Source organism: Erythrolamprus reginae, chromosome 8, assembly GCF_031021105.1.
Source record: "Erythrolamprus reginae isolate rEryReg1 chromosome 8, rEryReg1.hap1, whole genome shotgun sequence".
NCBI lineage: Eukaryota > Metazoa > Chordata > Lepidosauria > Squamata > Dipsadidae > Erythrolamprus > Erythrolamprus reginae.
The window spans coordinates 10651429-10665534 of record NC_091957.1 but is presented as its reverse complement, the minus strand read 5'-3'; the positions used below and the strand labels follow the sequence as shown (position 1 = coordinate 10665534).

At 43.1% G+C, this 14106-nt stretch overlaps 2 protein-coding genes across 5 annotated transcripts in view; one reads left to right on the top strand and one right to left on the bottom strand.

Moving 5' to 3' along the window:
- The window catches only part of GOLGA2 (golgin A2), a 57764-nt gene extending 51314 nt beyond the window's left edge, over positions 1 to 6450 (bottom strand). For 2 of the 4 annotated variants that reach the window (XM_070758776.1, XM_070758777.1), the window contains exon 1: positions 6247 to 6390. In XM_070758776.1, the coding sequence (XP_070614877.1) occupies positions 6247 to 6294 (48 nt within the window). In that variant the 5' untranslated portion in view covers positions 6295 to 6390. Of the gene's footprint in view, positions 1 to 6246 lie in introns of all 4 variants that reach the window. The other 2 variants (XM_070758775.1, XM_070758774.1) reach the window with 2 other exon arrangements.
- An 80-nt stretch (positions 6451 to 6530) lies between these two features.
- On the top strand, positions 6531 to 13988 carry SWI5 (SWI5 homologous recombination repair protein). The gene is made up of 6 exons (XM_070758837.1): positions 6531 to 6621; positions 8744 to 9026; positions 9515 to 9563; positions 11080 to 11195; positions 11897 to 11991; positions 13433 to 13988. The coding sequence occupies exons 2-6, from the start codon at positions 8860 to 8862 to the stop codon at positions 13495 to 13497; spliced, it is 492 nt and encodes a 163-aa protein (XP_070614938.1). The 5' UTR covers positions 6531 to 6621; positions 8744 to 8859; the 3' UTR covers positions 13498 to 13988.
- Positions 13989 to 14106: the final 118 nt, after the last annotated feature.

Below are 14106 nucleotides of genomic sequence, written 5' to 3'. Positions count from 1 at the left end.
CGCTTCATAAAAACCTCCAGTGTTGGAGCACGTACAACTTCTAGAGGCAAGCTGCTTTACTTATCACTGTATCTACCAACTATAAGACATACTGGTGTGTAAGACGCACCAAGATTTCAAAAGAGGTTAAGTAAGGGGGGGGGGAAAGTTTTGGTCCTCCCCAGCCCCCGGGAGCTCTCTGTGCACCCCGCTTTTGAAAAATGGGGCAAGCAGAGGGTTTGGGAAGCCTGCAGAATGCTCCTGAGGGCTGGGGGAAAGGCAAAAAATACCTCCATTTTTGCAAAAAAAACAGTCCATTTTTTTTTCATAAAAACGGGGGGTATTGCCTTCCCCCAGCCCCCAGGAGCACTCTGCAGGCCTCCCAAAACATTTGAGCGCTCCAATTTTGAGAAAAACAGGGCCATTTTGTTTTCAAAAATCGGACATGGGAGCACGGCTTCAGGAAAGCAAAAAACAGCTGCATTCAGTGTATAAGATGCACCCTCTTTTAAGGGTGAAAAAAAGGTGTGTCTTATACTCTAAAAAATACAGTAATTGTTCTCACTGCCAGGAAATTGCTCCTGAGTTCTTAGGCTGTTTCTCTCTTCAATCCATCCATTGTTTCTTGTCCTGCTTTCAGGTGCTTGGGAGAATAGCTTGACCTCCTCTTCACTGGGACAGCACTTCAAATATTAGAATGCTGCTATCATGTCACCCCCTCATCTTTCTCTATGTTAGAACACAGGATGACAGAGTTGGAAGGGACCATGGAGGTCTACTAGTCCAGCCCACTGCACAAGCAGGCGACCCAATACCATTCTGGACAAACGGCTGTCCAATCTCTTCTTTAAATGCTCCAGTGATAACTTTGCATTGGGGTTAAGATGCTACCCACCGAGCTGAACGAAATTCACCAGCTACATTCATCAGCCAGACAGCAGAGTAGGAAACTTGAGTCGCATCAACAGAGGGATACAATCTAGGATTAAGGAGGTACAGTGGTACCTCTACCTAAGAACACCTCTACTTAAGAACATTTCTAGATAAGAACTGGGTGTTCAAGGATTTTTGCCTCTTCTTAAGAACCATTTTCTACTTAAGAACCCGAGCCCGGAAAAATTTCCCAGGATATTTGAGAGCGGCATGAAGGCCCAGCCAGTTTCCTGCCATTCCCCCTTTAATCCTGGCCATCTCAGTTTTCTGGGCTGCCAGAGAAGCCTTTCAGTGTATGGGAAGGGCGTGCTCCTCCTCGCTGCTTCTTTTTTTTTTTTTTTTGAAAATAAATTTATTAAATATATACAATAAAAACCAAATACAGAAAGACAAAAGAGATATGCATATTGTACATTTTTTTACACTCTACTTATGTAGTAATTGGGGAGTGGGAGAAGGGGTTTGTGAAGGGAGGGAAGTAGATATAGAAGGAAGGGGGATGCTTCTTTTTTTTTTAAAGCCTTAAAGTTTGGATTTTTTTTATTCCCCTCACCTCGACTGTCCTCCTCCTCTTCCTCCTCAAATTCTGAGCTTTTATTTCTTTCCTAATGGGTTTGCACATATTATTTACAAAAAATTGCTTCTACTTACAAACGTTTCTACTTAAGAACCTGGTCACAGAACGAATTAAGATCGTAAGTAGAGGTACCACTGTACTAATACCACTCTACAATACCCTAGTCAGACCATACCTAGTCTTCAATTTTGGGCTCCACACTACCAGAAAGACATTGAAACACTGGAAAAAGTACAGAAGGGAGCCACCAGAATGATAAAGGGACTAGAAACCAAAACATATAAGGAAAGCAACTGGGCATGGATAGTCTAGTGAAGAGGAGTTCCAGGAGGGACATGATAACAGTCTACAAATACTTGAGGGGTTGCCACAGTGAGGAGGGAGGGGTCACACTGTTTTCCACAGCACCAGACAAGGAGCAAAGGATGGAAGCAGACCAAGGAGAGATTCAACCTGGAAATAAGGAAGAACTTTCTGACAGTGAGAGCGATCAACCGGTGGAATAGCCTGCCTGCGGAGGTGGTGAATGCCCCAACACTGTACTGCCATATGTCTGGGATGGTATAATGTCCCCTGCACCAGCAGGAGGTTGGACTAGAAGACCCACAGGGCCCCTTCCAACCCAAACTATAAATAAATAAAATAAAAAACTTACTGTGGCCTACAGGGAGTCAAGTCAAACATTGACAAACGGCTCTCCTTTTCTTACTGTGTCTCCAACAAAATAAATATTCCAGGCTCTTAAGGTTGGTTTGTACACTTCCGGAGTAGAGGACAATATAAAAGCAGGCCAAAAAAATTCATTTATTTTCCAGAATCCGCTGCCCTGCACAGAGAGACAAGTCAGCCACCCATGCGTGGCACATATGACTAAATAAACTCTCTGCTAAGAGGTGGAGAACGAATATCTTAGTTCAGGGATAAGCAAAGTTGGCTATTCTATGACATGTGGACTTCAACTCCCAGAATTCCTGAGCTAGCATGAATTTTAGCCTCAGGAATTCTGGGAGTTGAAGTCCACAAGTCATAGAAGAGCCAACTTCGCCTACCCCCATCTTAGCTGATCTCCACACTAGGGGAAAATTTCACTATCTTGGTGTTATAGAAACTAATTTCAATGGCTAGTTTTTAGAACTGCATGTGAATGCTGGTTTTCAAAGTATTCAAAGAACTGCAGAAAAAACAATTGCTGCCAACCTGCCTTCCATTGAGGACCTGTATCGTGCACGAGTCAAAAAGAGGGTGGTGAAAATATTTACATCCTGGATCCTGGACCCAACTGTTTCAACTCCTACTCTCAAAATGTCACTACAGAGCACTGCACACCAACACAACCAAACACAAGAACAGTTTTCCCCCGAATCCCATCACTCTGCTAAACAAATAATTCCCTCTACACTGTCAAACTATTTACTAGTTCTGCACTGCTATTACTACTAGTTTTTTCTCATCATCCCTTTCCTCCCAATTATGACTGTAACTTGTTGCTTGTATCCTTAAGATTTTTATTAATATTGATTGTTTCTCCATTGCTTATTTGACCTCTATGACAATCATTAAGTGTTGTACCTTATGATTCTTGATGAACGTATCTTTTCTTTTATATACACTTGAGAGCATCTGCACCAAAGACAAATTTCTTGTGTGTCCAATCACACTTGGCCAAGAAAGAATTCTATTCTATTCTATCCCAGATGATCCTGTCTTTATGTCAGAAAGCGCCAAGCCCAAGAGACACCCACATGACACACCATGGATGACTGTCTCGTTCATCCGGCGGTTTGGAAAAACGCCTGGAGTTTTCAGCATGGAAAACTCTCACTCGGTAGATGTTTCACCTGGTTTACAGGTAATTTAGGTTTCGGGAATTTGTCAATTTAGCAAAAGCATTTGCGAGGTTAAAAACTACAGGTAACCTTCGACTCACGACCACAATTTGAGGCCGGCATTGATGTTCCCAAGTGAGGCATTTGTTGAGTTTTGCAATAGTTTACGACCTTCCTTGCTGCTGTTAAGTGAATCACTGCAGTTGATAAGCTAGTAACACGGCCGTTAAGCATATATGGCTTCCCCGCCAACTTTTGTCAGAAGGTCGCAAAAAAGGGAGATCGAATCACTTGGGGGATGCTGCAAATGTGAGTTGGTTGTCAAGCATCCAAATGTAAATTAAATGACATAAGTCATAAGTCTCTAAATGATCTGTTGTAAATCCAGGACTATCTGTATAGATTATTCTACGTAAGGGGGGAAAGGGAACAACTTTAGGATTTAGGGGTAGTGATTTAGGGGTAGTGATTTCTGACAGTCTCAAAATGGGTGAGCAGTGTGGTCGGGCGGTAGGAAAGGCAAGTAGGATGCTTGGCTGCATAGCTAGAGGTATAACAAGCAGGAAGAGGGAGATTGTGATCCCCTTATATAGAGCGCTGGTGAGACCACATTTGGAGTACTGTGTTCAGTTCTGGAGACCTCACCTACAAAAAGATATTGGCAAAATTGAACGGGTCCAAAGACGGGCTACAAGAATGGTGGAAGGTCTGAAGTATAAAACGTATCAGGAAAGACTTAATGAACTCAATCTGTATAGTCTGGAAGACAGAAGGAAAAGGGGGGACATGATCGAAACATTTAAATATGTTAAAGGGTTAAATAGGGTTCAGGAGGGAAGTGTTTTTAACAGGAAAGTGAACACAAGAACAAGGGGACACAATCTGAAGTTAGTTGGGGGAAAGATCAAAGGCAACATGAGAAAGTATTATTTTACTGAAAGAGTAGTAGATCCTTGGAACAAACTTCCAGCAGACGTGGTTGGTAAATCCACAGTAACTGAATTTAAACATGCCTGGGATAAACATATATCCATTGTAGGATAAAATACAGGAAATAGTAAAAGGGCAGACTAGATGGACCATGGGGTCTTTTTCTGCCGTCAGTCTTCTATGTTTCTATGTTTCTATGTAACTTCTGCCCCTCAAAAATTATTACAATAATTTGGGGAATTTGGGAACAGATTCTAAACTTTAAAAGCAAAGTTAATGGGGAACACTGGATTCACCAGATTAAATGCAGCAATTTGATTAACCTTGGCAGGGGGGAAAAAAGGTCGGAAAATTGTATGCAACTCACTTAACAACCCTCTTGTTTAGCCATCGGAATTCTGGTGCCAAATGTGGTTGTAAGTTAAAGATGACCTGTCTAGTGCTTTCAAAGCTGCTCTTCTGTGGCCTCGCCCCAAATCCCAGCCATAAAGGAAATATTTTTCAGTTGAAGCAGCTTTTATCTCCCCCTTTCCTGAAATTGTCCACTTAAATTCCACCCCTTTTACTGAATCAGGAGGGGATCCCCTTTTAAGGGATCCACTTATGGGGTTTGTCCCTCCCCCATGGGAGCACCATAGGGCACATTTTTGGCAACGGGGGCAAAATAAAGGGAGGGGGTGCATCTAACTTTCAGCCTCACCAAGCAGGCACAAAAGTGGAAGAATTTAATTTATTGAATTTATAAGACCCCCCCCCCAATTCCCTCTTCCGAGCCCATATCTGGAGGGGGCTTCTCGCCTCAATTTACACTAAATCCCAGAAGAGGGGGCTGATTTATGGGGAAGGTCTCTCACACCACTAGCCCCAATTACAAGATAGAGTCACCTCAACTTAACCTCTGGAGGCACCCATAGAAGCACCCCCAACGCAGAACTCCCCACCTTTAATTACAACTCCCATCAGCTCTGCCCCACCCAATGGTTCCTCTCCCAGATTTGCAAAGGAATTCCCTAGTGGAGGTTGATTTATGGGGAGGGTCTCCAGCATCCCAAGCCTAAAATCGAGTCTTTTCCCCATCCATCACCTTCACCCCAAACATCTCCTTCCAGCCTAGGACTCCCCACCCCACCCCCTTTCACTACAACTCCCATCAGCCAATGGTTTCTCTCCCAGGTTTGCAAAGAGGGGGTTGATTTATGGGGAAGGTCTCCAGCATCCCAACCCCTCCCCATTGCAAGATCATCCCACCACTTTCCCTTCTGCAGGCACTTATAGAAGCACTCCCAACTCAGAACTCCCCCTCCTTTAACTACAATTCCCATCAGCCTCCACCCCTCCAATGGTTTTCCCCCCAGGTTGGCAGAGGGGGTTGATTTATGTGGTCTGCATCTAGTCTCCCCCCTCCCCCGCCTTCACCCCAAACATCTTCCCTCACAACCTAGGACTTCACCACCACCCCGCCACCTTTAACTACAACTCCCATCAGCCTCCACTCCTCCAATGGTTTCTCTCCCAGGTTGGCAGAGGGGATTGATTTATGGGGAAGGTCTTCCTCTAGTCTTCCCCCCACCTTCATTCCAAACATCTCCCCCCCTCACACCACCCACGGCCACCTTTGACTACAAATCCCATCATCCTCCACCCCTCCAAAGGCCAGACTCTCCGAAGGGCTGATCCTCCAGCAACAACAACAACACCCCTCCGAAGACCTCCGGGACCATTAGCCTGTCCCTCTTCAGCCCCCCCCCCCCCCCCGTTCCCAGAAGCGGGGAGAGGAGGAGGGGAGTTGTAGTCTCCGGAAGCTCTGAGGAGGATGGGTCTTGTCGTGAGGCCCTGGAGAGCGTGGGGAGAAGGCTAGCCAGGGCGGTGGGCGTCGTCCCATCATGGGGCCCCGAGGCGGAGGGCGGTTCCCGGCCAAGCCAGGCCAAGCCCGGACTAGGCCTCGCCGCTTCATAGCTTCCACCCGACCCGGCCGCTCTCGCCTCCTGCGGCCTGCTTTACCTTCTTCTTGGCCGCCGCCAGCTTGGTCTGCCTGCTGTCGTCCGCCATCTCCGCGCCGGGCCCGGCCACGTCAACCCGGCAGGCGGCGCGACGCGAAGGCGGCTGGGCCCTACGGAGGCTCCTCCCGCAGCCGGGCCCCCTCACGGGCGCTTACTGCGCACGCGCGGGGGTTGGCCGAGGGCGGGGCGCTGCTTCGTTCGGACCAATGGGAGGGAGGGAGGCGGGAGGCCCCGCCCCTTCCGCCACCCTGCCTGGATGGGCTCCACTTTGCTCCGCGCAGGCGCGGGAGGATGGCGCATGCGCCCTTTCGGCTTTTCGCCTGTAATGGCCGCCCTGCTGTGGCATTTCTGCTCTTTTTAATTTTTCTTCCTTGATGTACGCGCGTCTGTGTGCTTATTTCTTTTTATATATGATGATGCAATGAGAAATAGGGGTTTTTTTGGGGGGAAGAGGATTAAAAAAACTCAAAGGAAGTCTGACAGAGTCAGGTTGGGGATGATGGGAGCTGTAGTTGATAGTAGTTTGAGGAGGGGGGCGCAGTCCTGGAGCCACCTCGCCCATCATCCGCAAGGCAGGAGCTTGGAGGCTTCCTGGGGCTGGGGGGGGGGTTCTCGCTTCCCCCCACTCCAGTCCCATCACCCCCATCCTGACTGCAGGAGAAGGATGGGAGTTGGAGTCCCCCTTGCCCTGAAATGGTGCGGGGGGGGGGGCGGGAATAATATTAGGGGAGAGGGTTGCAGGATTGCAAACTCCCTCCTCCCCAAAATAAGCCGAGGAGCTTTTGTAGAGAAATCTGCTTGTTCAGCTTGGCTAGAAAATCTCATTATTACAACATCAGGTCCAGCCTGTCGGGTTGCTTTGCACAATTTAAAATTTTTTTTTTATTAAATATATGCGGTTTTGCAGAATCATCATCGGCAGGTGGTTTTTGCTTTCCAAAAGGAGCCGGGAGACGCATCTTCACGACTTTGCAAGCCCCCCCCCTTTAAACTCCCCCCCCCCTTCCTTGACAGCCTTGAAATCCCCTCTGAATAATTCAGAGCAGCCCTTGGGTTAGCTAACCAAGGCAAGGCAACGTCTGACAGCTGGTGCTTCAGGCCCCTTCCTGAATGAGTCATTCTATAAGCAGGATTGGGGAGGGACCTCATGAAAGAACATGTTTTTGCTCCTGGAGTTGAGCCTTCCCTAGATCTGCAAAGACCCAACCCACGTTGCACTAGCCTGCACGTTTTATGACTGCCAGAAACATAGAAACATAGAAGTCTGATGGCAGAAAAAGACCCCATGGTCCATCTAGTCTGCCCTTTTACTATTTTCTGTATTTTATCTTAGGATGGATATATGTTTATCCCAGGCATGTTTAAATTCAGTTACTGTGGATTTATCTACCACGTCTGCTGGAAGTTTGTTCCAAGGATCTACTACTCTTTCAGTAAAATAATATTTTCTCATGTTGCTTTTGATCTTACCCCCAACTAACTTCAGATTGTGTCCCCTTGTTCTTGTGTTCACATTCCTATTAAAAACACTTCCCTCCTGGACCTTATTTAACCCTTTAATATATTTAAATGTTTCGATCATGTCCCCCCTTTTCCTTCTGTCCTCCAGACTATACAGATGGAGTTCATGAAGTCTTTCCTGATACGTTTTATGCTTAAGACCTTCCACCATTCTTGTAGCCCGTCTTTGGACCCGTTCAATTTTGTCAATATCTTTTTGTAGGTGAGGTCTCCAGAACTGAACACAGTATTCCAAATGTGGTCTCACCAGCATTCTATATAGCGGGATCATAATCTCCCTCTTCCTGCTTGTTATAGAAGATTTGGCCCTTCCTGGGTTGAATCTTCAAGGTGCTTTGCCAGCTGTAGAAACCTGCTGGGGGGAAAATGGAAAAGGCAGGGTGTTAAGAGACTGGACAGCCACTTGTCTGAAAGGGTTTTCTGCTTGAACAGGGGGCTGGACTAGAGGATCTCCAAGGTCTTTTCTAGCTCTGTTTTAGATGGAAATGGTGGGAGTTGGGCAGCAAAGACATTGAATAAATTATTATTATTAAACACAAAACTCAGTCAACTGAACATTTTAAAAAGTGTCACAAATACAGAAGTGGTTTATTATTATTAATATTAATATTATTATTTATTGTAAGAGTGCAAGATTTCACCTAAAAGTTGAGGAATCCATAATATTGATTTAACCAGTGTTAAATCCTTCATTGACTTTTTAAGCACCACCTTAACATGGGTATCAATACTATTCCAAAAATTCCTAAATATTCCCAACACTAACTCCTAGGTTAACAAGGTATAAATTTGGTTTTTAGTATGATGCTTGCCTTGTAATTTCTTGAAGGAACTTGACTTTCTGTTTGTGGATTTTGTCTGTTTGCCTTGCTGGCCCTTTTACTTAGTCCCTTGTATGTTGGGCATTATTTTCTGATGTTTTATTTTTGAATCATTCTGGGTTGTTTTTTTTTAAATGAATTTTTTTAATGTCACAGCTTTCGCAGAGGAGATGGATCCATGCAAGAAATAAGCCAACAATCTCAGTTTTTGGACCACAACCTAGCGAACAAGATGCTTATGAATTACGTACAACCGTGAGCTGACAATTGTTATGAATCACCCAATGCAGAAGGGAAAGGAAGTAGTTGCGGATTGCAGTTCTACCACTGGCTTGGAAAATATTCCAGCTAAACAAGAACATGAATCCCCTTTGAATCAAGGAGGCAAGCACAACCTGGGAGTAAGGGGGAAAATGTCCCCCAAACCTTTAATATGGAGGTAAGAGTGGTTTAAATCTTGCACTTTTAATTAATTTCTTGGCTAACCTTGTTCAAATAGTCAGCTCTGTACCACTGGACTTTACGAAAAGGTGTTACGCTTGTTTAAATTGTTACCTTTTTTTTTGTTTTCTGTCCCAGCTAAAATCTTCCCACCTGTGATTACTGTATTTAAGTTTAATTTGCTGTCCTCACTTTGTTGTTTTTTCCTTCTCTTTTCTTTCTTACTGCACACACGTGATGGCACATTATGTGCTCACTTGTTTAGAATGTTTTTATTATTAGCAAAGGAATCCTTTTCTTTTCTTTGCAGTTACTTTGGCGTTAAACCAGAAAAGTAATGTGTATTTTGCGGGTTTGCTTTTTATTAAAAACTGTTTCTTTTACCTTTTTACATTGAGAGCTTGAATCACTAACAAACCTGACTCACTTGAAGCATTTTTAAGTTCTTTTCTTGATTTGCTTTCTTTAAAAAAAAAAAAAATTCAGGACACCTCAAGCATCCCGGAGAAGTTGTAATGCAAGCTTTAAGTCTCCGGTAAGTGTCTGTAAAATTAAATTTCTCATCCCTCTGTAGCAGGGGTCAGCAACGTTAAACGCTCAAAGAGCCACAAAGCTCCTAACTGGAAGGCTCCTGTTCAATTATGGAGTTAACCAGAAGTCCACTTCCCCCACCCTAGAATCTCCTCTTAGCGTGGCATCCTTTTTCCTCTGCTGACCGGATGTCCAGTTCCCCCACCATAGAGTCTCCTTGCGGGGAATCCTTTTCCCTCTACCTGTCCTAACCATAAACCCTGTCAATCGTGGAGCCAACTGGCAATAGAGAGCCACAGCAAAGGGATGAAAGAGCCACATGTGCCTCCAGAGCCGCGAGTTGCTGACTACTGCTCTATAGAATGTGCATTGATAGATGGGTCTGACATTCTAGGAATGTAGGAAGCAATTTTGGAAACCACAATTGTAGTCCACATTCCTTGAGAAGAACCTCTGTAGGTGATTCTGATACGTGGCCAGGATCCTGGTTGTTATCTCTTGGCTGTAAACCAAGTAGGACTAAAAGTTAAATTCAACAGGTCAAAATAAGACTATTTATTTATTATTTATTAATTGGATTTATATGCCACCTCTCTCCAAGGACTCGGGGCAGCTTACAATATATAAAAGGAAACAATAAAATACAATGGCTAAATCCAATTAATTATAACTAGCTGAACTAATCTAAAATCCCAATCATGCTAAAAATAAATCATATCCATTCAGAAATCAACCATACATAACATTTGTTGACCAAGGGGCCAAGATCTCATCGTCCCAAGCTTGGCAACATAAATTATTATTATTATTATTATTATTATTATTATTAATTGGATTTGTATGCCACCCCTCTCCGCAGACTCGGGGCGGCTAACAACAATGATAAAAAACAGCTTGTAACAATCCTATTAATAAAACAACTAAAAACCCTTATTATAAAACCAAACATACACACTAACATACCATGCATAACTTGTAATGGCCTAGGGGAGGGAATATCTTAACTCCCCCATGCCTGGCGATAAAGGTGGGTCTTGAGTAATTTGCGAAAGACAAGGAGGGTGGGGGCCGTTCTAATCTCTGGGGGGAGTTGATTCCAGAGGGCCGGGGCCGCCACAGAGAGGGTTCTTCCCCTAGATCCCACCAAGCAACATTGTCTGGTTGATGAGATCTGGAGAAGGCCAAATTTGTGGGTGTTGGAATTATGCATGTTGATTGGCTCTAGATCTTTATTTGCAATCAAATAAAAGTAAATGGTATCATTTTTTTTAAAGGCAAATCAACATTTTTAAAGACACTTGATTTAATTTTCTTTAAAAATATTCAGCTGTAACCCATGAGATATCATTGGTTGGGTTAGATTTTTAATGAATAGAGCAGGTTACAGGGCTGAATAGATTTTGACTCTGTCATTATGATGTCCATCTGAAGCAATTCTAAAATCTCTCAGCATCCTACCCACCCCCAGTGCTGAAATCATAAAAACGTTTTAACTTTCTCTGCCCTTCTCTGTTCCACAGGTTCTTTCTCCAAGGAGCGGTCAACCTGCCAATAAGGACATTTTGCAGCGCGAAATTGAAGAGCTAAAAAGCAGGGAGATTACTGTGGATCAGGAAATAGCGCAAATCAAGACTGAGTGTGTATTTCTACATGTTTAACGTACACTAAGAGATCTGTTTCAGACTGCTGAATTGCATTGGTCAGGGTGTCCAGCAAACCTGGAAAACAGGAAAATCAGGGAATTATCAGGGAATTCGTCAAAAAAACGGAATGAATCGGGGGGGGGAAACAAACCATTAAAATGTTTAAAAATGAGGGGGAAATCATGTAAAAGAATGGATCGCACTGCCTGGCTGAGTCAAGCAAAAATGAGCATAACTGTGGCAACAACTTGCTTCTTTAGCTACCGATATTTCTCCACGGCTTAGCCGTTTGGTATGACATCATCTACAACCTCGCCTTAATTAGATCGCAAGTTACAGGGAAATGTCAGGGAAATATCAGGGAATTTCAAAATGTTTTCCCGCTGGACACCCTGATGGGTGGGCAATTGCATCTTGAGTACAATAATCTTTTCAGGAGGAAAGTTGAATTAATTTACATGGGCCAAACCTACTGTTTGGCGAATGGAGCGCTCTGGACAACTCCAAAACCCTATTTTTATTCTGTGGTCTGTGTTTTTTCAAGGCTGGGTTTACTAGAAGACAGGACAACACATAAAATACAGTCAATATTTTTCTCAAATCTTGTTTCTCTTCCAACGTTTCTTAAGAATTACACAAAAATAATTTGTCGTGACTTTTCTGATCTTGGTGGTTGTTGTATTTTTTTCCCCAGAGGATACAACCTGGAGGAACTGGAAAACCACATTACTCTGCTTCATGAATACAACGAGATCAAAGACGCTGGACAAATGCTTTTAGGCAGATTAGGTAAGGACTAATATTGAATCATACTGGGTGTTTGGAGGTATTTTATATCTATCTATCTATCTATCTATCTATCTATCTATCTATCTACCTACCTATCTATCTCTTTATCTCTTTATACACACACATATACAATACATACATACGTGTGTGTGTGTGTGTGCATATGCACGCATGCACACACACACTATATACATAATACTCTGCCTTACAAGGCAAAGGCTGCAAGTTCAAATCCCAGTGTGAGGGTATGACTAGCTGATGAGGCCACAACAAAGCCGAAATAGATCTATCCTAATCTCCCTTAATTTTCAAATTCAGTTAAAACGTGACATACACACGCACGCACGCACGCATATATATATACTGCTCAAAAAAAAATAAAGGGAACACTCAAAGAACCCATCCTAGATCTGAATGAATGAAATATTCTCATTGAATACTTTGTTCTGTACAAAGTTGAATGTGCACAACAGCAGGTGAAATTGATTGTCAATCAGTATTGCTTCCTAAGTGGACAGTTTGATTTCGTAGAAGTTTGATTTACTTGGAGTTATATTGTGCTGTTTAAGTGTTCCATTAATTTTTGAGCAGTGTATATTTATATATATTTAAACATTCTCCTTTGGATAAGTTTTCATCGTCCTTCACCACCTGTTGCCTCTAAGATGCACACCAGCTGTTTATTTATTTATTTATTTATTCATTTATTTATTTATTCAATTTTTATGCCACCCTCCTCCTTAGACTCAGGGCGGCTTACAACATGTTAGCAATGGCACTTTTTAACAGAGCCAGCATATTGCCCCCACAATCCGGGTTCTCATTTTACCAACCTCGGAAGGCTGAGTCAACCTTGAGACGGTGATGAGATTTGAACCGCTGACCTGCAGATTATTATTTATTAGATTTGTATGCCGCCCTTCTCCGAAGACTCGGGGCGGCTAGCAGTCATTTTCAGTGGCCTGCAGTACACCCTGGTTCTATGTTGGGAAGAGTGACTTAAAACAGTTGGGGTTTTGTCTCAATTGCTCCAGACCCATGGGGCAAATACAAGCGACTTTTAACATCAGTGATCTATGTGATAGCATTCATGAAAGGAAAATAATCTGGGACATGAAATCATAAAGCTTGGTTGCAGAGATGCTAGTTTTTAAACAAAAGGTTAAGTTTTGTGAGAGTGAGTTTGGAGTGGACTGGTTAAAGGCACCGAGCTACAAACTTAAGAAACTTGAGTTTCAGTTCTGCAAGAGGCCAGGTCAGTCATGCTCTCAGCCCTAGGAGAAAGAAGGGAAGGGAAAAAGAAAAGAAAATATTGCCAAGAAAACTCTACTGACTGGTCACCAAGTACCAAGAGAGCTTGTGAAAGCAATTACCGCCTTGTTTGTGTTTTCTCTTTCCACGCTTATTTACACAAATCTTCTTTGTGTGTTTTTTGTCCTAGCTGCAATCAGGGGCGTCACTACCAAAGACCTCTATCCTGAATTTGACCTGGATCTTCATGATTAAGAGGAATCTAAAACCTTGGGACACCACTTAAGACTGTAGAAATATAAAGACAGCCACTGCAAGTTCATTATTCCCCCCGGAAATGTTGACAAAACAATAGCTTTTTAATTTTGGGAAGCCAAAAATAAATCATTTAATGGATGGAGAAGCTGTTGGGCTTATTACCACCATTTGGAGATGGACAGAATAGGATTTTCTATGTTGGACTGAGGAATTGTTATCGCTCTTATTTGTTGCGAGAATTGACCAGGCTTAAAATATAAAACGATAAAAATAGCAAAGATTGTATTAATTGTATAAATGCTCCATTGACAGTCAAAATGGAAGTGCCTTCAGCCTTGGGTCCATTCAAGTTCTGCCCTCTTTTCTTCTCCCCCCCTCCAACATATCAAAAAATATATATACATAAAACATCTGAATGTTTTATTATTATAAATAATATATTATTAAATAAAACAACAATGTTGCACAAATGACATTGTCTATAAAAACTGTGTGTTGTATGTTTGGAAGTGAATTTCAGAAGCATTTGTGAGACGCTGAAATAAGGAGGGGTGTGTTTTTGCGTTAAAATCCAGACACTGCGTTCCACAGACGTGAGCATAAATT

What these genes read in the sequence shown, in the direction of transcription:
- SWI5 (XM_070758837.1), top strand. Translation starts at nt 8,860, where the DNA reads ATGAATCACCCAATGCAGAAGGGAAAGGAAGTAGTTGCGGATTGCAGT. An exon ending in CCCAAACCTTTAATATGGAG is followed by an intron (nt 9,027 to 9,514) that starts GTAAGAGTGGTT and finishes AAAAAAATTCAG; the next exon opens with GACACCTCAAGCATCCCGGA. An exon ending in ATGCAAGCTTTAAGTCTCCG is followed by an intron (nt 9,564 to 11,079) that starts GTAAGTGTCTGT and finishes TCTGTTCCACAG; the next exon opens with GTTCTTTCTCCAAGGAGCGG.